At 37.8% G+C, this 27,757-nt stretch overlaps 3 protein-coding genes across 3 annotated transcripts; all 3 read right to left on the reverse strand.

The window, feature by feature from the left end:
• Positions 1-450: 450 nt before the first annotated feature.
• Positions 451-12,364, reverse strand: LOC111608079. The gene is made up of 7 exons (XM_023330513.1): positions 12,270-12,364; positions 2,388-2,669; positions 2,024-2,311; positions 1,667-1,948; positions 1,321-1,581; positions 1,135-1,239; positions 451-966 (listed from the first exon to the last, which is right to left on the reverse strand). The coding sequence occupies exons 1-7, from the start codon at positions 12,340-12,342 to the stop codon at positions 959-961; spliced, it is 1,299 nt and encodes a 432-aa protein (XP_023186281.1). The 5' UTR covers positions 12,343-12,364; the 3' UTR covers positions 451-958.
• Positions 12,365-13,994: 1,630 nt separating this feature from the next.
• Positions 13,995-19,670, reverse strand: LOC102218645 (steroid 21-hydroxylase). The gene is made up of 12 exons (XM_005812631.2): positions 19,554-19,670; positions 19,250-19,441; positions 19,080-19,169; positions 18,042-18,196; positions 17,848-17,943; positions 17,503-17,613; positions 17,325-17,411; positions 16,315-16,398; positions 16,082-16,195; positions 15,821-15,987; positions 15,151-15,254; positions 13,995-15,065 (listed from the first exon to the last, which is right to left on the reverse strand). Exons 1-12 carry the CDS (start codon positions 19,666-19,668, stop codon positions 14,824-14,826), a joined length of 1,557 nt encoding a protein of 518 aa, XP_005812688.1. The 5' UTR covers positions 19,669-19,670; the 3' UTR covers positions 13,995-14,823.
• Positions 19,671-19,987: 317 nt separating this feature from the next.
• Positions 19,988-27,049, reverse strand: LOC111608044 (tenascin-like). The gene is made up of 15 exons (XM_023330344.1): positions 26,932-27,049; positions 24,353-25,876; positions 24,134-24,265; positions 23,270-24,055; positions 23,025-23,147; positions 22,747-22,890; positions 22,545-22,664; positions 22,286-22,441; positions 22,096-22,205; positions 21,887-22,019; positions 21,652-21,803; positions 21,482-21,578; positions 21,203-21,364; positions 20,509-20,672; positions 19,988-20,421 (listed from the first exon to the last, which is right to left on the reverse strand). Exons 2-15 carry the CDS (start codon positions 25,752-25,754, stop codon positions 20,323-20,325), a joined length of 3,780 nt encoding a protein of 1,259 aa, XP_023186112.1. The 5' UTR covers positions 25,755-25,876; positions 26,932-27,049; the 3' UTR covers positions 19,988-20,322.
• Between the last annotated feature and the right edge of the window lie 708 nt (positions 27,050-27,757).

The raw sequence follows: 27,757 nt of genomic DNA on the forward strand, positions 1-27,757 counted from the left end.
CTGGTCTGATTCTCAAATGAAAAGCAAATAAACAGTACACCTCAGCCAAACATCATTTACTCTCCAGGCAGATTAAAGGTCACAGTTGTTTATTATCCTCCAACATGCCTCCTCTGACTGGATGTATACTAAAGTTTCAGATTGACCCAGCTGGAGTCTCTGATGAATCTGACAAGGAATCTGAGGAGGGAGATGCAGATTAGGAAGATTGACAAGGAGTCCATCCAACCCCAAAGACTTGAAGCCCGTCGTTAAAGCAAAATCGTCATAATATTGTAAACCAGCAAAAAACTGTCCAGAAATTATTTAAATAGTATGATTGCAGTAATACTTTTCTTCCTGTGATTGTTAAGGGTGTTAATAGTTTTAAATAAAATGCTAAAACAAATTATTCAAAAAGAAGTCAACTAGATTGTTGCTCAATTCATTTTCATTTGGCTTTTTATTATATTTTGATATATGATGTCTTACTTCCTATGATAAAAAAACGTATTGCTTGCTAAATATTCAGCAGCAAAGCCAGGTACAGCAAAACTGCAGAAATTTACATTGATGCTGGAAACATGTGGATAAGTAGCTAAAAGGTGACAGCTTACATGACAGAAACAAAGATGTGGCACAGAAAAATATAACATTATAAAATCATCGATAAAGTGGCTCAACCACTGAGCCATGTGGTGCTCCAGAATCATCATTTTAGACCTTAAAATGTAGAGACAGTTAATGTTATCCAGGTGAGCATAAGCTTTTTATCCGTCTACAAAACACATAAAAAATGTTGTTGCTAAAATAATTAAGAATACAAAATCTTTAATAATGGCATATGAATTAAACACAAAACATTGTTTATTTCCCTCTGCTATTATGACCTTTTACAAATTGTAGAACATCAGCAGTGAGTGCTTCTCTGTAAATTTGTCTTCTGTTTCTTGTGGTTCTTCTTCCTTGCTGTGTTTTCTCATGGCTCTACGAAGAAGCAAACTGATGTGAACACATTTGAACATTCCTACTTGATTTGCAAGGTCTTGCAGTTGTTTATTAGCAGCATTAAAATATGAAAACAACAATCATGTTCAAACTTATTTTTCAGAACAAATGATGAGCTTAGTCAAACAGTTGGTAGATCAGCTGCACCTGCATTATTGCAGTGTTTCCACTTCATGTAGATGCAAAATCCAACTGCAGGTACACCTATTATAAGGCCAAGACGAAGGGCTAAGACCCAGGAGACCTGCAGAACTGAAGAGATTAAAGTCTTGTCATTTTTGGCATTCTTATATTCTCTGTAAAATTTTTAGAGCTGTGATCCTACATACGTACATTTAACAGAGCTCAAGCTTTTTGACGCCATCTTTGAACCTTCTCTGTACACATAGCAGGTTATTGCATCAGAGCTAACTGGCCAAACCGGGAGAAGAAGCTCATTGATCAATGTTTTGTTAACATTAAATAGTCTGCCTTGCCAATGCTCTTGGTTGCTTCCAGACCAAGTTAAATTTAAGTTTTCTTCACCTTTTTCAACATAAGTAAGCACACAGATCAAAGAGAGATTTCCTCCTATTTGCTGTGTATTTGCTGCAACTGTAACATAGAAAAAAAATGTCAGAAGAAACTTTTATATAGCTCTCAAAGTCTGAATTTCTTTTAGATTATTTTTCTCACTCACCATCAAGGGTGTGAACCCTAATTTTGTGCAACACTCTTTGCTCTTCAGTGGAGCCCATACACTGGTAATCACCAGCATGCAGAGGAGTCAGTTTGCTGATTACTAAGGATGAGTCTTTGTTCACATGACATACATTTGTTTGGCCATTTTCAGGTACCAGATCACTGAGCATTTTGTTATTCAGTGTCCACTCTATTCGGTCTCCAAGTCTGGGAGAGGAAGTGTTTCTGCATAGAAGCGACACTGACTCACCAACAGCAGTGAACACTTCCTCCAGCCCATCTACAGGAAAGAGAGCAAAGCTCAGCCTTTGTGCATACAAAACCACAGTTTGAATTTCTTATTGCAGAGCATTACCTCTTACTGTTGTCCTGTACTTGCCAGACGCTCTAACCTCACCATTTTGGGTTATTTGACATTTCCATATTCTGTGATGGTCGGTCAGTTTCCTGGTAATGATGAGTTTTGAGAAGCAAACAGATGGATTTTCAAATCTAAATCTGTTACCAGTTATTGGAACATCATCCTCAGTTGTCCAGGTGATATGTATGTTTGTGTCATTTTTACAGGGGCCAAATCCTGTAGATTTACTGAACGAACAGTAAAGTTCTATTGTGCCCTCTGCTGGACGTTTGTTCTCAGCAACTGTTGAATAAAAAACAAAATTACTCTGTCATTCAATATTCACTTTAAGAATTTTATGAACAACAGTCCTACTTACTGTCAAGAAACCGAAGGGAAACACTTGAATTTAGCGCTCCACTTTCACAAGTGTACAGCTTGGCATCATCACGCTCCATCTGAGGGATCTCCAGTGAGCAATCCTTTAGCAGACGATACTTGTTTTCCTTTAAAGGTGTCACTTTTCCAGCTGTAACCACCTCATATTTATCCCATATTAAACCTCTGACTGTCCAGTTTACTGAAGAGCAGGATCCAATAGAAGGTAAACCACATTTCAAGGTAGCTCTGTCTCCTGCCATAGCAAACTGCAGCACAGGATCTGTTTGTAATAATAAAAAATGCATTTAGCATAAAAATATAAATAAATCTTGAGCATTTTTTTTTCAAATTATGTATTGAAGTATCTGTGATAATCTAACCTATATTCACTTGCAAAGTGATGCCCAGTGATTCTCGATTTCTGTGCTGGATAATTAACAAGTAAATCACAATTAAAGAAATGAAAACCAGACTACGCTGAATGACCTTTAGGAGGCTTTTCAATGCAATCCATGACAGAATACAAAGAGAGCATCCAGCACATGGTACTGTACTGGATGCTTTTTCTGCTTACACACATTTTAAAATTTGTAAGGAAAAGCAAATCACCACAGTAAGTAATTACGTTTTCCTTTTTTACCCGGTGAGGTCATCTCTTTGCAATATCCTTGTAATGAAAATTTGTCATCACTTCATTTTCCAAGTATTCCTCAACAACATGTTATTGATATCATGCAATTAAAATTTTTTAATTTACCTTTTACACATTTTAAGAAATAGCATGTTTTATATTACTATCCCATTCTTCCATAAGTGGTCCTAAAGGACCCACATTCATTTCCTATGGAATTTAATGGGAATCTTTGGTTCTTACCAACTGTGACTGTCAGGAACACATTTTTTGTGAACCATACACACTGAGTCCTAACTCTCACCTCTGAATAATAATATTTTACACAGCAAGAACTTTCACATATAACTATTATCTTTATTTTTACCTCACAAATGTATGTGTGTCGATCATCAGTCCTGTAACAGTGTTATTGGCTCAATGACGTATAAGGATTTCCACCAGGCTAAAATAAAAATTTTAAAAATATGTATACCCATTGCAATTGCTAGAACATTTGAAATGTTGAGCACATATAAATCATAATTTCACTTTAAAATTATGCCTTTTCAGAGGTTTTTTATCAATATGATTTGGCTTTGGTCTTAAAAGTGTCATGTGGTGCGACCGTGATTTATCTTAAAATAAGATATATTCCATGCTGTATTAAACATTTGTTTTATAAGTTTCCATTTATTTAAGGTGTTTAGAAATAAAGTTTATAAATTTCTTTACTTTTTTCTGGAAATTATGACATTTTTTCCCCCCAAAAAACTGTAAAATTCCATTTATAACAGACTTGACCACTATTTTTCTTCACCATTTCATCAAACTGTGATAATATATATATATATATATATATATACCATTCACTTGAGAATACTGTCTTAGTGATTCATATTTCTGCTCCAGAAACTAGATATTATTTTTTAAATTTAATAGAGTTGCTTCGTTAAGTGGTCGCACCACATGATGTATGGTCGCACCAAATGACTCATATAATAAATGTAGACCAATAAACAGGTCAAAATCTTTTTATTGCATACAAATATAATAACATCCAGTAACAGTTACAAAAACAAGTTTTTTGTGTTCTTTTGTGTCTAAAATTGGTGTCTAAATTAAACACACCAATTTAATTTACATAAAAATACAGGCAGTAATAAACAACTTTGTAACATTTCAAACATTGCAAACATGCTTCTTTCAAATCTAAAAGATTTCAATGAACTTCAGACTATCATGTTACTGCTGGAGACTATAAAGTCTATTTGAACAAAGAGAAATGCTTATTTTCAAGCATTTGTAAACCTTTCCCAGTCTTGGATGTTCAACCTGGAACTCCGTGATGTTGCTGGCTCAGGTTCTGAAATGACAGCGTGTACATCTTTCTTGTAGTAAAAGATTACATCTGGAGTTCGTGGCCAGGTGAACATGTTCTTGCCATCAGACTGCTGCATGGTGCTCACTTGGACCTCTTCTCCTACATCTTGAAGTACCTGGCCCACATATGGTACCTCATCATAGCTCACAATCACAAACTTGCCACTTAAGTCTTGAAGACTGGCTTGTTCCTTTGATGGTTCAGGACTGCTTGGTGCAGGTTCAATGAAACACATAGTTTCTCTCAGGTTGACTTTTACTGGCTGGTAACAGAGGCATGTTTTCATTACTGCATGCTTGCAGAAGCATGACACTTCTCTGTGACTGATCTGGGCTGCGCATGAAGACAAAACCTGGTGTATCTTCAAGGTTCCTTTCACAGCAGTTAAATTTTCTGGGATCAGCTCATCATACTTCTGTATGCTTTCATCGTTAATCCAGTGGTAAGTAATATTTGACCCAGATTTTTTGGCTAGCATCCCATACAAGTCCAGGGGTGTCTGCAGCTCACCACCACGTCTAACGTAGAGATCAGCATCCCTCTTTACAGCGCCACCAATGCCATCTGGGGCACCCTTTCCATGACACTTTTCTGAGTAGTTCCATGTCACGTGCTTGAACCCAGTCAGGAAAGGCACAGTACTAAGGAGGTAAAAGTTTGATTTGTTTCTATACTGTGTAACAGGTCCATCACTGATAATATGAAGAACTGTAATTTGTGGACTGGTTTCGCGAAGCTCTTTCAGTATGGGCTCCAAATGTGCCCACACTGCTCGCTCATCATGACGGAGGCTGTTTGACACTGTAGCATAAGATCTGGTGCTGTGGGCTTTGTAGAGGACAGCGGTGTGAATTGTGGCCTGTTTTCGGCTGCCTCCAAAATGATAAGACTGTATTTCTGTGCTCATCTTGCATGAGTAATTTTCAGAAAAGTCAATATGTAGAACAGCTTCTGATTCAGTCAGATTTTGTTTTAGGTCACGGAACTGCTCCGTTTGGTGGACCCAGTTAAACTGATGAATGGCAAGTGCTTCAAGCTTTTTCTGAAATAGTTCTTTTAAGTCCTGGATTGTTCCTGTATAGGTTTTTTTAAAACATTTGCAAAGGTTTTCTCACCAGTTGTTGACGTAACCCTCTCCCACTGTTCCCAAGAAATCTCAGTGCAGTCTGTGTCAGGGAATTCAATTTCATCAAAGCAGCACTTTACACATACACGATCCATGCATGCTTTGCTTTTGGGGTCACATACGATCATTTTCAATAACTCTGAAACACTGCTGGTCTTCAGCAGTCCTCTTTTAAATAGTTTGCTTACTAAAAGATTAATATTTTCATGTTCCATACAAGCGCAGGTATCTCTATCCCTGGTCTTTGGTTCAGTGATAAAGAATGGACGTTTTCTTAAAAATTGCCTGTATGACAGGGAAAGATGTGGCTCCACCTCTGTTTGATACTGTGCATGGAGTTCAATGAGTGGTTTTGTTAAAACTCTTCTCTGCATTTTTTGTTTATTTTTGGTGATGGTGTCTCTCTTCCCTGATAGAAGACGACTATTTTCATCTCTGGTCAGAAAGTTGACAACTGCTTGCTTTCTCTGTGTTGACAGTTTTTTGGATCCCCTTGGCTTGAATTTTTCACTTACATTTGCTTTTTGTTTTGCCATAATTCTCTTTACATTTTTTCTAAATTTATCATTTAGTTGTTTCATCTTAATCATTTGTTTCTTTAGATGGGTGAGCTGTTTTTTCAGTTCATGTTTCTGTTTCTGCAGTGTTGCACAATATTTTTTTTTGTGCTTTCTTTCTCTTTTTTGGAGTGGAGGACGTTGGTGGATTAAAACCTTGCTTAGTAAGGATGGGGTCTGTCACAGCTTGGTTGGCATTTTTGAGCTCTTGTGTTCTCTCAAAATCACCTAAGACAGGTGGAATATCCTCCATGGATGGCAGGGTTATATCTAAAACAGCATTTGCCATTTTCTTTCTTTTTCTGTACGTCTGGGATGCAGCCCTCCATTTCTCTCTTTGTTTCTTTCTCTCTGTTTGATGCATATCATCTGACTTTACATATATGATCTTTCCTTGTTGCTTTCTTCTTTGATAACTCTCTCTTCTCCTAGCTAGGTATTCCTCCCTTGCCACAGGGTCAGCATTAACACGCTGCCTATGACGAGCAGTTTTTGCTTGACTTGAGAGTGGCATCTAGTAAAATAGATGAAAACAAATGACAAAATACATGCTGTAAGTACCCCTGTCAAGTTATATGTTCCATTGTATTTTCATGATATTGTTCAAAATGATTAAAACCTATTCTGGAAATAATATTAAAAAAATAAAAGCACAAAAACTACCCTACAAAAGCATAAAAGTGTCATTACAAACACAATACAACGGTCGCACCACATGACACTACTTGGTCGCACCAAATGATATTTTCATGTTCAGTCAACATTAACAAGCAAATAATTAGCCTCCTTAAAAAACAAGCTAGCTTCCAACACAAGGCTAATATGAAATTAATATTTAAAATAGATATTTGTAGGAATATTTACTTATTAATAGTATTTTTGAGGTTACACTACATGATATCCAAATATGGACACTACATACCTACTGCTAAAACTGATACTTTTTATCAAATTTGAAAAAAGTAACAAACCTCTTTGCTGGCTCAGGGGGTTCTTGGCAGAATGTTGGCTGATGCAACTTCCTGTTTGTGGCTGGAATTCAAAATATAAGTCCAAAAATTGGAATTTCTTGACGGTCGCACCACATGACATTTTGCTAAATGGAGATTTTCGGACAAAGTTTGTTTAAATGTTATAATTGAATTATAACTAAAAATGCTCTGAAAATTTGTATAGGATGAAGAAAACACTTTGAAAATCATGCCAAATAGGAAAGAAAATATATTTGAACAGATTTAATGTTTTTTTAAGACATTTTTGAAACAGTAATGGAGTTCGGACAGTCGCACCATATGACATTTTGACACTTTAAAGACCAAAAAAATGGCCAAAAAGAATAGTTTTTGGAAGGTTAAAGTAGGTGTATATGCAGGAGGTATATTAAATATCTGTGGTTTATTTTTATGCGCTTAAACCTATTTTTAAGTGTTAAAAGTAGAACTGGACAAAATAAATGGGCGTCTTGTCATTGAGCCTATTGTCACAAATCAACCTATTAGCCTTCTTTGAAGTTAGGTAACACTAGTTATCTAACCAACTAGCTAACATTACTGCCTATATTTTATTGTGTATGTGTATTATTTGTGTGTGTGTGTGAGCGTTGGTATGTGGGGGTGTACATCTGTGTGTGTCTGACACCCTGGATGAGAACCAAAAGATAAAATGTGTTGAATGTAGTGATGTTACGTGATGTGCCGAGGCTTCGAGGCGTGTGTCGAGTAATGGAGGGGGCGTTTCCGTAAAGCGCGTATCGAGGCTTGCTTCATTTAGGGGAGGAGCCGAAAACGATGACGTCCGAAGCCTCGCTGCCTGGCTGTACCACGTGACTGCTTCGGGAAGTGGCTCAGATGTTGGCGCGGGGTTTGACAGCTTTAGAAACACCACAGGATCCATTCAAAATGTGGGTTGTTGTAGGCGAGTTGCGGTCAGTTGAGAGAGTGGATAGAGTTTTGATAGTTTGGATAGCAGCGTTTGGATAATGGTTATTTAGTTTGAGACAGTTAGTTTGGTGTGTTTGGAGAGTTTAGGATAGATAGATAGATAGATAGATAGATAGATAGATAGATAGATAGATAGATAGATAGATAGATAGATAGATAGATAGATAGATAGATAGATAGATAGATAGATAGATAGGAGATTTAGGAGCACGAGGACAGGATAGGAGAAGGATGGAGCCGGTGAGAAAGAGGAGGATTTCCCCTCCTCTTTCGATTTCGAATTGATAAGCCCTAACAAGGTAAGGTGAACTGAACATTTGCAGATGCATTACGTTTGCTTATGAGGAACTGTATTTTTTACTGTTTCTTATGTTCTGTAAAGGTGAGGTGTCTATTGTGACCAAGGAGTTGGGGTACAATAATAACACCTCATCCATGTAGTGTCAAGAAAGAGAAATCGTTTGAAACCAAAAACTGTGGAGAAATTGTTGTTTCTTAATAAAAATGCATGAAATCATCCAAGTTACACAAGCATTAGCCTATTCACTACCCCCTCCCTAGTTCCACAAGCACTTTCACTGTCCTCTGCCTGATTAAGCCCATGCCATTTTTCTAGAGTCACAGAAAAACTTTATTACACAACATGCCATATCACATGACACTACTATTTTGGGAATAATTACACACAGAGAATACATTCAAACAATATTTTATTATACACATATGTGTATACATAATTTATGTAGACAAATGATTTCGTCCTACACCTTTTGTGAAGTCATTCCCAAGAGCCATAATAGACAAAAATTCAATGCATCACACGTGTTAAGATACAGCTGGCTGTGATTATACACCTGGCCAGTAGGTGGTTTCGTGTGCACATGAAGCCTCAAGAAATGAACCCTTTCTCGAACCATTTGGCTCAAGTGGTTCAATGCCTCATGAGGCTTCATCTCACCATCACTATGAAATTGCATTGTATTGTATTGTAATTGAATTTATTGAGTATTTTTAGAGATTAGCATGTAGCCTTTTGTTCTGGGCTCTGCACAGCTGCTCCTCATTGACGAGTGAGGTGGTTGCCTGTGAAGGGAGGACAATTGTTACTCAGAGCAATGAGCTACTGGTGGGTAAAACTGAGCAAATGTTTGTGCATAATCTGTTAGGTGTGGAGTGCTAATGTAGAGTGACTCACCTGTCTTTTCTGTGTCCTCTCCAGGGTGTTTGGACAAATACTGTCCCAGGGGTCCAGACACCATATATGGTTTCTGGGAGAGGCCATTGAAAAGTGTGTGGGGGGGGATTGTTTATGGGTTTTGTGGTGTTTCATTATGGTGTAATGATAAAACATAAAATATTTATAAAAAGTAAATGGAAATGTTTGTATTTAGTAAAAGGTATTTTAATTAAATAGGTGGAGATTGATGAATTGAGATTCCCCTGTGAATTAAAGGTGGTTTGGTCCGTCACAGCTTGGACTATTTAAGACTGCAGTTTCACCTGTGAAGTCTTGTTGATTTTGAGTGAAGAATAAACCACTGCTGTTTCCACCCGACTCTGCCTCAAAGCTTCATCCTCACTGTAAAAGGCTGCCCTGTTACAAACACATTGATCAACAGGTTTTGCATGTCATTCAACTAGTGATGGTGAGATGAAGCCTCATGAGGCATTGAGCCACTTGAGCCAAATGGTTCGAGAAAGGGTTCATTTCTTGAGGCTTCATGTGCACACAAAACCACCTACTGGCCAGGTGTATAATCACAGCCAGCTGTATCTTAACACGTGTGATGCATTGAATTTTTGTCTATTATGGCTCTTGGGAATGACGTCACAAAAGGTGTAGGACGAAATCATTTGTCTACATAAATTATGTATACACATATGTGTATAATAAAATATTGTTTGAATGTATCCTCTGTGTGTAATTATTCCCAAAATAGTAGTGTCATGTGATATGGCATGTTGTGTAATAAAGTTTTTCTGTGACTCTAGAAAAATGGCATGGGCTTAATCAGGCAGAGGACAGTGAAAGTGCTTGTGGAACTAGGGAGGGGGTAGTGAATAGGCTAATGCTTGTGTAACTTGGATGATTTCATGCATTTTTATTAAGAAACAACAATTTCTCCACAGTTTTTGGTTTCAAACGATTTCTCTTTTTTGACACTACATGGATGAGGTGTTATTATTGTACCCCAACTCCTTGGTCACAATAGACACCTCACCTTTACAGAACATAAGAAACAGTAAAAAATACAGTTCCTCATAAGCAAACGTAATGCATCTGCAAATGTTCAGTTCACCTTACCTTGTTAGGGCTTATCAATTCGAAATCGAAAGAGGAGGGGAAATCCTCCTCTTTCTCACCGGCTCCATCCTTCTCCTATCCTGTCCTCGTGCTCCTAAATCTCCTATCTATCTATCTATCTATCTATCTATCTATCTATCTATCTATCTATCTATCTATCTATCTATCTATCTATCTATCTATCTATCTATCTATCTATCTATCTATCTATCTATCTATCTATCTATCTATCTATCTATCTATCTATCTATCTATCTATCTATCTATCTATCTATCTATCTATCTATCTATCTATCTATCTATCTATCTATCTATCTATCCTAAACTCTCCAAACACACCAAACTAACTGTCTCAAACTAAATAACCATTATCCAAACGCTGCTATCCAAACTATCAAAACTCTATCCACTCTCTCAACTGACCGCAACTCGCCTACAACAACCCACATTTTGAATGGATCCTGTGGGGTTTCTAAAGCTGTCAAACCCCGCGCCAACATCTGAGCCACTTCCCGAAGCAGTCACGTGGTACAGCCAGGCAGCGAGGCTTCGGACGTCATCGTTTTCGGCTCCTCCCCTAAATGAAGCAAGCCTCGATACGCGCTTTACGGAAACGCCCCCTCCATTACTCGACACACGCCTCGAAGCCTCGGCACATCACGTAACATCACTACCTAACAGATTATGCACAAACATTTGTTCAGTTTTACCCACCAGTAGCTCATTGCTCTGAGTAACAATTATCCTCCCTTCACAGGCAACCACCTCACTCGTCAATGAGGAGCAGCTGTGCAGAGCCCAGAACAAAAGGCTACATGCTAATCTCTAAAAATACTCAATAAATTCAATTACAATACAATACAATGCAATTTCAAAAATACAATTTTTGTGTGCAAATTGTTATTGATGTGCAAATCTATGCTTAAAGTGCAGTGCTAAATAAAGTGCTTGTTAATAAAGTGCAAAACGTACTTTCAAAAGTGCTACACAGCGATTTAAGTAAAAATAGTCCCAGTAATGAAGATCTCTTCATTACAGTAATGAAGATCTCTTCATTACAGTGTTCAAGGTTCTGTCTTTTATTATCTCAATAAATAAAATCAAAATTCATAGCTATATAAATAAATGCATAAATAAATGAGCTGAAAAAGAATAGAGTGCCTTCTCCGGGTCGGGGAGGATGTCCTGCCCCAAGTGGAGCAGGAGATCGACAGACAGATTGGCGCAGCGTCTGCAGTGAAGCGAGCACTCTACCAGTCTGTCGAGGTGAAGAGAGAACTGAGCCAAATAACAAAGCTCTTGATTTATCGGTCTAAGTTTCTACCCTCATCTATGATCATGAGCTTTAGATCGTGTAAAAAAGAACGAGGTCACGGATACAAGCGGCCAAAATTAGTGTTAGTTTTTTAAGGTGTCTGGGCTGTCCCTTAGAGAGAGAAGCTCAGTCATCTGGGAATAAATCAGAGTAGAGCAGCTGCTCCTTCATGTCTAGAGGAGCCAGTCTTGAGGTGGCTCGGGCATCTGATTAGGATGCCTCCTGGTCGCCTCTCTGGTGAGATGTCCCAGGCACGACCCACCAGGAGGAGGCCCAGAAGAAGTCCCAGGACACGCTGGAGAGATTATGTTTCTCAGCTAGCCTAGGAACGCCTTGGGATTCCCCCAGAGGAGCTTGAACAAGTGGCCTTCTTAGGCTGCTACCCCGCAACATTGTTCCAACATTGCTGTTGTAAAATTTCTGTTGTCATTTCATTTTAAAAATGTTCTACAAATTGTCACAAATGTTCTACAATTCTAAAAATGCTTAAAAAAGTGAAAAATTAAAATATTTATACTGATTTAAACACGGGTCCAAAAAGACCCACTAATGGAAGACTGTATAGTCAATATGTCATGCATCAGTTAAATACTTGAATCAGCCTGGATGAGCTGATTATATATAATAGAAGTGTTGTACCTACCTGATGAATAAAGTGCCAGCGATGCCCATAGAGGAGATATGAGATACAGTCCAATCAAAGGCTGGAAATTCATTCTTCTTTCATAAGAGTCTTGTGTAAATGCTTCACAAATATGACAAAGTTCTGTAAGGGCAACACTTTCTTAAAATGCCTCTTCAGGAAGTCACTTTACAACATCACATTGCAGGAAATTACTTCAATGCAAACCTCAGGCCGTTTCACTGATAAATCCTTCATGGAGCTATTTTTATACTCTGTAGGTGTACAAAACATTTACTCTGTCCGGTGTTCTAGATGTTTGAGTAAACTTGAATTAAATTCCTTTTTTCTTCTCTGCAAAGTTGTCTCCTGTGTATTTTGGTTCTTCTTCCTCCATGAGATCACAGTTTTCAGAGAAACACATTTCAACATATCTACTCGATTTCAATGCTTCACCACATACTAGCTGCATCAAAATGTGAAAACAAATCAGTCTTTTAATATTATAACTGACTTAAAAGTCAAGATAAAGAGTAGTAATTATGTTACTCAAAATATTATTTAAAACTAACAGCTTAGTATAGAAGTCCTCTATTAGAGGTAATGTCTGCACTATATCCGTGTTTCCACTTCACCTATGTGTCAAATTCAACTGCAGCTGCACCTATTATGAGGCCAAGACGAATGGCTAAAACAGTACATTTAAAAGAGCATTAAGATTTTGATGCACAGTGAACCTTCTCTGTGCACAAACCAGCTCATTTCATCAGGGCTAATGAAAACTGGGGGAAGAAGCTTATTGAACAAAATGTTATTACCATTTAGTGACCTGCTCTGACACCTATTTTAGTTATTTTTTCTTTAAATATGATCAACTTAACTTCCATACCATGTTAGGGTGAAGGGTTTAAGGGTTTTTTTCTTTTCTTTTTTTACATTTCTTTAACCAAGTAACCACAGAGAACAAAGTGAGAACTCCTCCTGCAGCACTGGTCTTTGATGTAAATGTGAAACAAAAATATAGAAGTCATGCAAAGCTTTCTTCTCCTTTACAGTTTCAGATTTTTTAACATTATTTTCTCACTGACTACAGTAGAAAGGATGTGTAATTGCATTTTGTGGAACACTTTGCGTATCAAAGGAACCTACACACTGGTAGTCTCCAGCATGCAGGAGACTGCATACTGTATGCAGCCAGTGTTTCTTTTTTTTTATTCAGTGTATTCTGTCTCCAAGTCTGGGAGAGGAAGTGTTTCTGCATAAAAGTGACACTGACTCACCAGCTGCAGTGAACACTTCCTCCAGCCCATCTACAGCAAAGAGAGCATAGCTCAACCTTTTACATATTAAACCACAGTTTGAATTTCTTATTGCAGAGCATTACCTCCTACTGTTGTCCTATAATTGGCAGAGACTTTAACCTCACCATTCTGGGTTATTTGACATTTCCATATCAGTTACTTGGTAATGATGAGTTTTGTAAAGCAAACAAATGGACTTTTTTCTTTTTTTTTCCAGTTATTGAAGCATCATACCCATTTCAGTTTTTCTTTTGATATGCCTGTCTTATTTTTGTAGGGAACAAATCCTATAAATGTATTGAGGGAACACATAAGTTCATCAGTGTCCTCTGCTGGAGTGGGGTTCTCAACAACTGTTAAATAAAAATAGCTGAATTTATTTTCTCCTTTATTATTCACTTTAAGACTTTTCTGAAACCCAGCCACAATCATCATTCATAGAGACTCCAGATTCAACAGAAGTTTACTCTCAGCACAGGAGCTGTTTGGGAATTAAATGTACAAAGTTAGATTTTGAGCTGTAACTCTGATAATAAACACATGACATGACTTGAAAAAAATATTTCCTGTATTGTTTGTAAGTTTAGGTGTGCCATGTTTGTAAAAAAATATATACTGGTGCATTTAGGCATGGTTTTTACTCTACTAAAACACATGTAAAATTTAGTTATAATTTTGGTTCATTTGAACCATATTTTTGAGCTACTGATTTTAAAAAATATTCAACATAGACAAAACTTAATATTCAGACATAAATAGCTGTCCCTCAAGTGTAAATATAAGTTCACTCATTTTGAGTAAATTTGGTCATATTATTTTACCAAATTTAGATGTGTTTCCCATGTTCTTATAAATATTCCTATTTACTTTATTCAACCTGATGACATTTGGTGACCAAATCCAGAAAAATATGAATCATTTTCTTAAAGTATGACTTCACCTTCTTTGTCTTTGTGAGATTTACCCTATAAAAATCTTTTCAGCCATTTTTGTAAAAATGAAGATGCAAAAGAAAAGCAAAATGCGTGTACAGTGTTTGTCCACTTGGTGGTGCCATAATTGTTTCAAAATTAGAGTCTCCTTTACATAATCAGATACAGATTGATCCATTTGCCTTGCTACACAGAAGTTAAGGCCAGACATTTTTGCTGCTCTGTTCTTTCCAGAAGTTAGATCCACATGTTGAATGTGTTAAGGAACTTCTTCTGACTCAAATACAACAAAAGAAAAACATTTACAGCAATGAAACTTCACACTACTACCCAAGGACTAGTTCAAGGCCTAGGACATGCCACGACTTTGTAGGCCTTGATCTTAAGCACAACACTGGCGACCCCCCTGAGGTCAGGCAGGGAACATTCATTCTGAGGAAGGACAAACTGGAAATCTCTCAGCAAGTAAGCAGTGAACAGAAAGAGTTCAATTTTGGCAACAGACTCCCCCAGGCAGAGCCGAGCACCCCCTCCAAAAGGCATCAGGAAGCGAGCGGAGCCGCCACCTCCCTCCTGAAAGCGCTCTGAAAGCAAAAATAACAGATTGAAAATAAAACACTGCTGAGCCAGCTCAGGCAGAACACTTTAGCTGGGGATATAAAGCTGTACCAGGTTTGAAGCTGTTCGGCTCGGACCAAACTGCTGGATCGTGATGCGCTCCAAAAAGATTAGGAATGATGATTGTGTTCTTCGGGATGAAATAACCTGCGATGCTGCAGATGAGTTTAAAATCAGAGTCAAATTACAAGTAAAATACAGCAGAAAAGTAATGAATGCAAATGAAAAGGTAAAGGTATTGAGTTTCCAAAAAGTGACATGCATTGATACATACATTAATACATTGACAAATAAATTAAAATGAATGACTTAAATACCGTAAATATTTTATTGCAGCAGCAAAACCAGCAAAATCAAATTTAGAAAATTTGTAACCTTTTTGTAATTCAGTTGAGTTATTAAATTCTATGTTAAGAAAGTTTTACTGAAACCTCTTACAATGTTAATAAAGGTGACATAAAGCCGAGCCCAATGGCTGTTTTTCAAAATGGGAAAAATGTGTCATTCAGGTTAGACAGATTTATTTGTCAAAATTTCAGAAGAAACCTGGTTCATCAGCCACTTTTTAATCTGTCTTCCCCTCTTTAAAAATATCAGAATACTAAATAGCCACTATTCAAATATCTAAAGAAAATTTGAGAAATTTTAACTCACCATGAGTCCAAATCATAAAAAAATGCATTGAGTCACTATCACATTAGATAATTGTAGCTGAGCTAACCTGCTGTCCCTGATGGCTCTGTGTGGGACGGCCAAAGGAGCAACCGGCCTGAGTCTGAGCATCTCACTGATAAGAGAGGACAACACAGGGAGTCTGTGTCTGTCACTGTATTTAGGATACCGGCCCTCTAAAACTCTGCACAGCTCCTCATATACGCTGGTCTGCACCTAAACCATAAAAAAAATAAGAGCTGAGACACAGACACAACCTGTAAGATGTGTAAATGGTATTAAGAATATTAATAATAAAAGTTTCCTATGCCTCTGGTCTGTGCAGCAGGAAGGCCACGGTCCAGTTGAGCCAAGCTGCTGCAGTCTCTGTTCCACCAATGAGGAGATCCACAGTGGCCATGTGGACATGAACGTCAGTCAGGAGCTGGAGATGAGAACATGTCTACAGTCTCTTTGCAGATTAAGTTCTGCTTACTTAACATTTTTGGATTTCTATAAATATCTCATTTTTAATATTTCCTGGCATTTAATAAAGGTATATACCTCTCCATTTTCTGTGCTTTGATGTTTGTCAAGGCCTTGAAGGAGGAATCCTGTTATAGCATCCTCGTTTATTTTGTTTTGTGCCTGCAAAAAGAATGTAGAAGGACAAAAATAACAAAAACATAATACTTAAACAGACTTGGATACATTATCCAAGTCTGTTAATTGAGAATAACCTTTGAGATTTCTATATTGTCCATGTTTTTTGGTCATTTTCCCTCTTTGCCAATTTGTACTTTTGCAATGTTGATATTGTCTAACATTTTATGGAACAATAACAAAAAATAATTTCAGTACAATCACATTCAAGTTGATGCTAGTTATCAAAGTCCACCAAGTTCACTTGCCTTTGAATACTGACTTCAAGCATTCAGTGTTCTTGGATAAGCAAACTGCATTTACAGCAATCCCTCATACCAAACATGCATGTAGCTACAGTGGAGAGGAAAATCTACCCTTATTACTGTGTGTGGATGCATAAATGTTCATGATTGCATGTGTGATCCATCTCTATGGTGTGACTGTGTTTACCATTATTTTAGTCTATTTTATTGTTTTCAAAGTAGCTAACATTACCCTATTTATGTGTCATTCATGACTATTATGTAAAAGAAAATGTATTATTGGTTATTATTTTCTGTCATTCAGTCAACCTATTATTTAAGTTTGCTAACCTATCTACCTGCCGTTACTGTATGTATGGTGATGCTGTTTCTGTGTGTTGGCGCTTGCATTTGTACATAAATAATGATAATTACTTTAGTCTATAATCAAACATTTCTTTTCCTTTTATATGTATTTATCTAAAAGTGTCATGGTTGCAAAGTACACCCCTGTATTGGTCCTATAGATGTTGGATCAGAAGATACATACCCATGCATGGACATGTGGAGTGAAGAGGTTTGTGACAAAACTGCATGAAACTTCAGTATGAAAAGGATTATGAACTGGTAAAAGGGTATCAGTTACAAAACATACACATGCTTGATCTATTTTTGAAATTTACCAACCTTGTAACTGTTAAGGTGCTGTTTTATGATGGCATCCCTCCTGGCCACCTCTTTGAGAAGACGAGCAAACACGGGATTTGGTAATTTCTTTAAGAGAGGAAATAATACATGAATTTATAAATGAAATGTGCTTTCGTAACCCTCTGACCGTCAGTCATAATATTAAATATTTACTGACTCTCAGCAGTGGAAAGGAATCCAGGGCTGAAATCCATGAGGAACCCCACAGGGCAACAATCTTGTTCAGGCAGCTGTGCAACTCCTGCAGCTCTGGTGACGTCTTATCATACTAGAAAAAAAGGATACACACTATGTTCTAAGGTAAAATGGACTACGTGACCATCTTTTTGCAATCCTTGCCACTAAAAACAACTATTCAAACAGAAACTTTGCTCTCTCCCCAACACAAACAAACAAGCAATTTCACCTCTGGCACAATCACAGCTGTTCATTGAAGCACATTTTATAAACTGTCTTCAGAACTCAAGAGCTTAAAATAAACAGCAGGAGAACGGAGACCCACTTCTTTTCCGAAAGCTAAAGTGGTGATGACGTTACTGGCTGCCACAGTAAAATCTTCTGAGAGGTCAACAGCACTCTCTTGATAGTCCATCAGAACCTGAAACATAAACAGGCCGTGCTTTATCGGGTTGTGTAACATTGGAAATTCCCCTGCATTTGGTTTGGTCTCACTGGACCTGTCCTTGTTTTCTGTACCTTTCTCAAATGCAAAGCCTGTCTCTCAATCACCCCATGTAAAGACTGCTGGCAGCAGCGCTGCAAGGCACTATGGACGAGACGCCGGTGTGCCCTCCACTCCTCGGTGTAATCTCCCAGAGAAATGTTACGCCCTCCTCCAGATACACTGTCTCCTGTTTCAAGTGTGAAGAAAATATCAGGGCACATAGTGACTACAATTCTAAAGTTAAACTCAGCTGTATACATTTTTATACAGAGTGGAGAATTTTGAACATTTCACTTTGAAAACTTATACAGCTAATAAAAGAAATAAACATAACAGAATAAAAAGGGAATAAATAATTAAAGGAATGTAAGCCACAATAGTTAATAGATAAAGAAGATGGTTGTTTAGAACTCTGTACCCAAGCATATAATTGGAAAGTTTAGTAGAAGAAAAACACTTGTGAAAAAAAGGTGTACCAGCAACAAGAACAACCACAGTCTTGATAAGATTTGGAAGCAAAGACAATTTATGAGTTTGGATGTTCACAGGGTGTGGACTGCAGCTGAGTCAGTTCTTCAAGAGTCACCACACACACATGTTCACATCACATGAGCGTTGCACTCCTTGAGTTAATTCACTCCTAAATCTGGGACAACACCAGATACATCTTATCTTGGCAAAGGCCTTGACTTTGTCTTTTCAGATAAAACACAATTTTTCATTAAACTAAAACTTTAAAAAGACATGTTTTTTGCTGGTATTTATTCAAGTTTAGCCCCACTACCTAACAGGACATTTTAAAGCACTTCATAATTACTTCTGCTGACAAGGTTTATGGAGATGCTGATTTCATCTTCCATAGGCAGCTACCTACACTGTGAAAAATCCTTGTTCTTAATGGGCCAGAAAAATGGTTCAAATTAACAGAAAAACAAAAGAAGGGGTGAACCTGTGTGTGAAAAAATCTAGTTTCCCGTTTTGAGCTGAATTACTGAGAAAGCAGCCTTTCAGTTACTTTCTAATTCATTTAGATACTGTATATCTATCAAGAAAACTGAAGAATATCTTGCCTGTGTAGGACATTGGTCGCCCAGCAAAATCAGACCATTTCTTCACCAGTGCTTCTCTGATGACTTCACAACTGTTGAGCACCACCATGGCTTAACAAACAGAGTAAAAATGAGAGGTTACATGTCTATCAGATACAGAAAAACTATGTTACCGTTATGTGGACAATTACTTGTTTTTCCACATTTTAAGCGGTAGATGCTTCCATAGCGTTGGCCCAGATTGGTCAGGTGAATCGGTAAGTGATCGTGTGTCAGTTCCATCATGTTGCCAATAAGGAAGCGACTCGGGGGGCCGGGGAGAGAAGGTTTTGCAGAACTGTGAACAAACTGATACAGATGCTGCAGAAGTCCAATATTTGCTCCTTTCAAATTTTAGAAGAGAAAAAAAGGTAAGGTTGAATCATTAAACCAACATGAACATGAACATATGTATGAAATATTCACATAGTAAATAGAGTCTCCCAAAGTACTTACTATTTTTATCCTTTCCTTGCGAATGAGTGTTTCGTCGACTGGTAATCAGTACCAAAAGGAGCAACGCAAGAAAAAATAATGCTCCAACACTGACCAGTGATATATCTACTCCCATTTTGTCTTCTCTCACGTATCCCCTACTTTAACAAGCAGACCAGTACATTACACTACTCTTTTATACTTCTTAGTTTGATAAGCTGTCAGTGTTTGCACTCGAATCAAGGATAGCTAAATATTTTTTTTAGGTCAAGATATCTAATCATGTGATGACCCCAGCACATATATCAAGAGATAACCTGATAAACTCAGTCAGGATGTGTTGAAGGGTATTAAAACACACCTCTGTTTACATGTCAGTCAAGCTGATGCTTAGCTTTGTGCTGTTCACTTTTTCTGGAAAATAGCTCTGGTTTAAAAAAAAATGACATGCGAGACCCACTTAAGCAATATTTATTCCAATTGACAGTGCATAATAATACAGTAATAGTGGGATTAATGTGTGTGGTGCACAGAGATTTATTAGAGGTAAAACAGATAAAATCATATTCAAGCAAAAGGTTTCTTTAGTATTCAGATGCAATGAGCTACTCATCAACTCTCTCATTTTATTTTCTATAAGAATAGCTCAGGAAAAAAATTACATCTTTCAGACTGAACCAAATACACTGATTGTTCCAGTAGTATCTGAAAAAAACATCCTACATGGAATTTATTTTGGGAATAGACATGCAGATGCAGATATGTACAAGTCTTGGAGCTTGAAGCATCTTTAGCCATGAGTTGCAGGGGAGAACCGAGACGGTCTGAACTTCATCTCAGAGAAGGGAATGGACGAGTCTTTGCCTTTCCAGTCTATCCAGACTATTCCCTATAAAGAGAAACAAACAGAAAATCACTGACATGTGGTCTACGTGCAGTCCCATAGTATTTGAAAAATGTGAAGAAAGTTGGTTACCTGATTATTGCTGTTCATGCCGTAAAGGCCATTGAGGTTGACTTTATAGCAGTTTTTGTACCACCAGCCCCCCACATAAGCCTTGGCACAGTGGATTCCCAGAGGGTCTGGTTCCTTGTCTCGAGTTGAGAATGGGCGGCCATTATGGTACTTCATTGAGTCACCTAGCAGAAAAAAAGCATCTAAATTAGGATCCTTTTGATATCTAGCTGAAAAAAAACTAGATTGTTACAGTTTCGTCTATGAAGTTGTTTTTAAACTTCCAAGGAAACTATGCTAGCTTGTAACTTATGATAAACATGGACAATACAACAAAACCCTCAAACATAAGGTTACAGCATTTTTGGGTGCCATAAATAAATAACAATAATAAATGCAAAAATAATGCAAAAAACATAATTTTTTTAAGGAACATTGCAAGTGGTTTCCTGAGAGATTTCGAATTCCTAAAAAGATTTTGGACAACGATTTTTGTTTTGCTTAATAATTTATTGAACTTAAAAAAATAATCAATGTCACAAAAAGGAAAAAAAAATAACTTGGAAATTTAAGGTTGGAATGTTTGCCTATTCTTGGAATTTTAAAGTTTTTAACCCTAGCATGTTTGGCATGAGTTTTCACACATGTATTTTAATTTTGAAAAACATTTCCTAGAGTTGTTTGCAAATCATCTTTCTTTTCCTTTAAAATGTACCTGCTGTTCCTGTGTATCCAGATACAGTAAGAGTATAGTTTCTTCCTTCTGAAGCAACAGAGAAGTTGGTGTAACGAGCGTAAGCTGTGTCATTTCCAGATTGCAAATCCACTCTCAAGCTCACAGGGCCGATACTGGTCAGGTTGTGCAGGAGCTCATTTCCTGGCCAAAGACAGGAAAAAACATTAAGTTGCATAGGTGAACAAAGCATATTTCTTTTCCTTTAAAATGCAACAACGTGATCTGGATGATCAAATGAGCAAAAATGTCCAACAATACCTAGCCAGAACTCTTCACTCAGGTTTCCAAAGCCGGCTTTATAGTCACTCCAGGTTCTGTAGAAATCAGTTTTTCCATTCATCCTTCTCTGGAAAACCTATAAAACACACAAATTGACTTTGCATCCTGTTTCATCAACTGGCTTAGTAAATGTCTGCAGTTTCTTGTACCGTCCATCCGCCTCCATCTGTTTCCATGTCACAGTAAACTCTCACTGCTCGCCCCTCTTTCCCTTGCGGGTAGATGGTCACTTCCCCTGACTCCAGAGCTCCATTTAGCAATTCTTGTGAGCATTCAGTAGGGAAAGGGAAGCGCAATTTTCCTGGAAGACAAAGAAACATGTGCCTTAGAGAATTATGAATATTTAGCTCTAACTAATCTAAATAGTGAGAAAAAAATAATTACCGGTGATGAATTGTGACGTGACAAGTGATGTATACTTTCCATTTTTCTCTCCTTGTACCACAACAGAATAGAATGATGAAGGAATCAGGCCAGTCAGTTTATACTCTGTGATGGGTGACTCCAGGATGACTTCCTAACACGGAAAGTTGTGTTTTTGTAGAACCTTAATTTGGTCAAATTGGTCCAATCAAAAGAGGATAATCACTCACCTTTGCCTCCTCTTTTGCCATCTGATAGATCACTCTGTAGCTGTTAAAAACAACAGAAGTTCTCCAGGCAATCACTGCAGACCGACCACCAATTTCACTGGCCTTAACCACTAGATAACAGAAGAAGTGCATAAGTTTAAGTTTAAGAAGGTAAAACTCTAAAGTCTTCAGTTATTCCTATTCTACTCACCATTTGCTGTTGTAAATGAAGTAGATATTCCCATACTCTGGAGGTTGTTCTTTTGGGTCCGCACTTTGACCTTATACAGAGTTCCTCTCTGTAAACCTTTCAGCTGGTACTGCACTGAATTTCCTGACAGCATCACTGTTACTGTAACATTTGGAGCTGTACTCAAAAAGACAAACAAACAAACAAAACAAAACAAAATTGATTGATGGATCAATCAGTTCCATACTTACACTTATTTTTACTGTCAGTTCAAACTCACTCTTGGAAGACCCATAGCTAACAATGAAACGATCTACTTTCCCCAGGCTGGGTGTCCAACGCAGCATAGCTGTGTTATCTGTCACATTGATGACTTGGAGATGTGTTGGAGGAGCAGGTACTATGAAAAAAATATATATTCACAGCATATTAATTGACCTTCTTGTACACCAGGTGTGCTGGGTGAACTTCTTTAACAATACCTGTAGTGATAATTGAAGTGAGTTCATCACTCTGAGCGCTTCCTTTGGTTGTGGTAACACTGATAATGTAGGATGATCCAGCAGACAAGGTAGACAGAACAACACTTGATTGATGAGAGTCCACAGACACAAACTGGCTTTTTCCTGACAACATGAACACAAGCATTGTATTACATTTATCTCTCTATCAAGTCTGTAACCAATGTTGCAGGGTTTCTGTCTATATATACTGACTATGTTCTTTTGTTTTAATCAATATCTTTGTTGGTTTGACTAACCTGTTGAAATGTTGATGTATGTTACTCTAAAGCCTGTAAATATGGTGTTTGGTTTGGTCCAAGAAACAGTCAGAGAGGACTCTGTTACATTACTAAAAACCAGTTCTGTGGGTTTCTCAGGACCTGGGAATAGAAACAAGTAGTTTTATTCATTGATTAGTGTTTTACTGTTAACTTCTTAGCAAAAGCTATTTTGAGAGTGTTGAAACCATTTGAAAACATGTTTCTCGTATTTCATATCTCACCTGTGGTTGCTGTAACTCTGTGAATCTTGGATCTTCTGTCTGCTGTAGAGCCAAATACATGGACCACATAACGTGTGTTTGCCTTGAGATTACTGAACTTGAAGGATCGTGCGCTGCCAGGCACCACTCTTGAGATCCTCTTAGTTTCAGTTTTACTTCTAGATTCAACACTTTTACCAGAGGAGATAGTTGTGTTGGTGCTCTGACTGTGGACTTCAGTTGATGTTCTAGTGCCAGACATCCAATCTCTTTCAACAATCTCCCCTCCAAGCCCCTCATTCTCATCAGTGTCACTGTCCGTGCGAGGCTCTCTTCTGACCACAGTGAAATTCTTGAACATATGTTGTGGCGCCAACCACGTGATAGTGAAACTAGAGGTGGAGATATTCACAGCCTTCACTGATCCTAAACCTCCAAGTTTTTTGGAGCAGTGATCGATTGTTGTATTGTTCTCTAGAACTTTGTTGTTGTCCTTTGTTGATGCACATGTTGAAATTCGATTTATGCCAGTGGATTTATTTTCTTGATTCTTGTTCGTGTTGGGCAGCTCAACAGACTTGTTTTTGTTTTCATTCTTGCTTTTTGTGTTGTTGGTTTTATTCTCATTACTCAGTGTTACATTTGATCGTGGATCATCTTGGGGTGGTAATTTCTCTGGTCTTTCTTCCTTTGTGATTTGTGGATTTGTTGTTGGAGGAAGCTTTTTGATCTCTGGTTTTTCTCCACGGGCCTCTTTTTCATTGTCATTCATAGATTCAGTAGTTGTATTTGAATCCTTCTTATTGTCTTGTGGACAGGAAAAGTTTAAAGTTAGTTAGAGGTGGAGTAAAATAAACTTTGTAAACATAGCAAATGTACTCTTACCTTTAAAGCACTCAGCATCTTTTGCACACTTACTGCAGTCAAGACTTGTAAATCCTTTATGGCAAATACATTTCCCCTTCTCACATTTCCCCTTACCACTACAGTCATTTGGGCAATTTGCAGAACATGGACCTGTTTGGCAAAAAGAAGAAGCAGAATTATTAAACCCAGTCTGCATTGTCTGACGTTAGATTTAAAATACTGGTAAGGCATAGTTACATTTCTCCTTTAGAAGGGACATCTCTCTTTCCAGTCGGGACAGGCGTCCTTTCAGAGCAGCCATCTCAGCTTCACATCCCTCTGTACACCCACCAGGTAGCAGGTTGATGCTATGTGTCATCACCAGTGGAGCACCAGGCTTTAACGTCAGCTCCTGTTCCTTTGTGTGGCTCCAGTCACCATTGAAACTGATGACCACTTTAAGGGGCTGTGAAGGACCAACACTGTCTTTGCCGATTGCTTGGATTAAAGGAGTCTGAGTAATAGTAGTGGTGCCCATTTCTTTATCTTTATTGAAACCCCCAGCTCTTTCACCAGGCTTGTCTTTGGCCTTCTCATCATTGATCTGAAGGTGGATACCAACAACTGATTGATGTCCAGACTCTTTATGCTTATTTTTGGTAGCTTTAGTACCATTGGTAGGTAAAGGCAGAGTATTTGAAGCAGACGTATCTTTAGACTTTTTATCACCACTAGGAGGAGAATTGTCAAAAGTTGTCTGATTAGTAGATACTGTAGATTTGACTTTTGTAGTTTTACTGGTGGTAGATAAAGACGGAAAGCTCTGAGCTGATTTGTCTTTGGACTTCTCATCACTTTTAGGGTGATGAGCAATGGTCTGGTTACCAGAGGCTGTTGTCTTGCCTCTAGAAGTTTTGCCACCACTGGCAGGTAAAGACGGAACATTTGGAGTTAACTTGTCTTTGGACTTCTCATCACCGGTGGTGAGGGGAATATCAAAAACAGTCTGGTTACCAGCTGCAGCCCTGTCTTTGGTGGACTTACTGCCACTGGGAAGTATAGAAGGAACATTGTGATTGGACCTATTCTCAGCATTCTTCTCATTACTGCTTAAAGAAGATTTTGATGATGTAGTTTGATTGTGAGATTGCTGAAGTTTGTTTCTGCTGGTTTTCAAATGACTGTCTGAGGAAAGCTTTGTGATAGTTGACTGGTCTTGGTGAACTCCAGTAGGTTCAGGCTTGATTTTGTTGGCTTTTTCTTCACTAAGTGACAGAAGCTTAGCTGAAGCTGTCTGGTTGACTTTGTGTTTGTCTCTGTTGGTGTTGGTGTCAGTGGCTTTAGGAGCCTTTGCTGGTGACGGTGGAGTGGTTTGAACCACTGCAACACTGAGTTTGCTTTTGGTGGTTGTTGCAGCATTGGTTGCTGATTTTTGGTTGGAACTTGCAGTGGGTAAAATTGTCACAGTGACAGTGTTTGTCTTTAGGGTGGGGTTCAAACTCTGTTTAGAAGGAGCAGCAGTGGTTTTTGGTTTTGAGAAGGTTAAAACAGTATTGGCTTTGGTCACATTGCTTCCTACAGCATCTCTTTTGTCAAGGGTCGTGGTTTGAAAGGAGGGGAATGGGGTTAGAAGTAAGAGAAGTCCGAGGGTAATTAACATATTGCAATGGCTGCTGTGCAGGGATGTTGTATAACTTTTGGAAAACTGTTATACAAAAAAATTATGTATTTCCTCTTTACTTCTTAGGAGATGCTGTTGGAGGTGACTTTGGCAGGTCTCTCCTACAGATAAAAAAAGGAAAATCATTATTATTACAGATCTATATGTTTTTTTAATGTGTTTAAGTTGCTAGCAATTTTTTTCTGATCATATGAATACTTTTTGGTCCTTGTTCGCTCCAGATTCACAGAGTTCCCTTTTACACTCTTCAGATAAGGTATTTTTACATCAGCCACATTTATGACAAGTGTATTTGTTGGGTAGTGTTTTGCCATGAAATACTGCACCACAGTTGTGTAGCTGTTTTGGAAACTAGAGTAGGCATCTTCTTTGAAAGTCTTTACCTTCTTTAAACAGACTGTAATTTGAACAAAGTTTAATAAGCAGAAAATAATATGTCACTGGATAGAGGTTGATTTATTTCATATTAATATTACACTGAGTAATAACTATGCTATAGTTCAAAAGATAAAATTTTGATAGATTTTGCATGCAATTGTCATGTATACACATTTACATAGTTAAAACAGAATTTTCTAACATTGATATTACAAACACAGCCCTGAATTGTAACTGAAAAGCTTGCCAAACCAAGTTTTTAAATGATCAGAAAGAAGCAAGAAAATCCAGAGTTAACTAGTGGGAGTGTGCTGAGCAGTAACAAAGCATCACTGTACTGAACTGTGAGACAAGGTATACCTTTCAAGGTACAGAAAGCTGCACAAACCACTGAAGCCAAAACTCTAAAAATCCCACAAATGTCCAATTGTTGTTATAAATTTATGAAGAATCAAACTGGAGAACCAAGGAAACTTGTGTGTGCCTTTATTTTTTTAAGCACTATAACCTAATGTTTTACTTGTTGCAGCAACCTGCACACTTTTAACCTGCATACATACACAATCTGCATATGTTTTACATTCCATCGTTAAAAGCATTATATGTAAATCACAACAAATAATTAATTCACACAAAACAAGATAAATCCCTATGAATACTGCAACACAACATAGTATATGTGCATTGTCATGTCTACCTTTGGAGCAAATGCTAAATATTATTACTTCAAAAAGAGTCCAGTTATCTCTTTGAAATAATTATGGAGAAGAAAACCTACCTGACTGATGAATGAGTTGTTTGCTTTATGTCTCTGACGCCATCAGAGCAAAAGCAACTCTGGCAGACGGGATCAGATCTGAGAGGAAAGATTTGGTAAAAGGACCCCCAATATAAAGGAGGTGAGTGATGAAGACTGGCCTTGCTAACACCTCCTACACCTTCCTATTACAAACACACCTCTACCACGCCTACTGGTCCCCCAACGCCTGACCACGGGGAAAAATATTTGTGTAGGAGTTACATAAAAACAGAGACTTTTACACTCACTCAAACATTAAATGTACCATTTTCATTTTCTGTGAAAATTATTAATATGTTATTTAACATGTTTTGCTGACATCTACTCTAATCAGCACTAGAATTATCTACTAATACATGTACATATAAATATATTTTTAATTTCTCGTACATCATGTTTTAGTTACTAAAATGAAAAACATTGCAAAGTTAGGCTTACAATTTGATTGGAACATGTTCTGCAAGCGTCTTGACTTATTTCAGCTGCAGCTGCCATCAGCACACACTGTAAATGCAGGATTCAGCTGGAATACAAAGCCCAACACTGTAAGTATCCAGCGCTGACTGTAGGATACAGAAACCCCCCAGATATATGAATCGGCTGTTTGTTGAAGGTAATGAGATGTAACTGTGCGTGAGTTATGCTAGCAACCGACTATCCACAGGATGTTAGGAAGCCTCTGTGCTGGTATTGCATCTCTAACCCAATGGCCACCCACCATCCCACCTTTTGTAAACCACATGAAGAGGACTATATAAAAGGTTTAGAGCAAACAAGGAGTATGTGATGCTCTTGCACATTAACA

This window comes from Xiphophorus maculatus, chromosome 3 (assembly GCF_002775205.1).
Source record: "Xiphophorus maculatus strain JP 163 A chromosome 3, X_maculatus-5.0-male, whole genome shotgun sequence".
Classification (NCBI taxonomy): domain Eukaryota; kingdom Metazoa; phylum Chordata; class Actinopteri; order Cyprinodontiformes; family Poeciliidae; genus Xiphophorus; species Xiphophorus maculatus.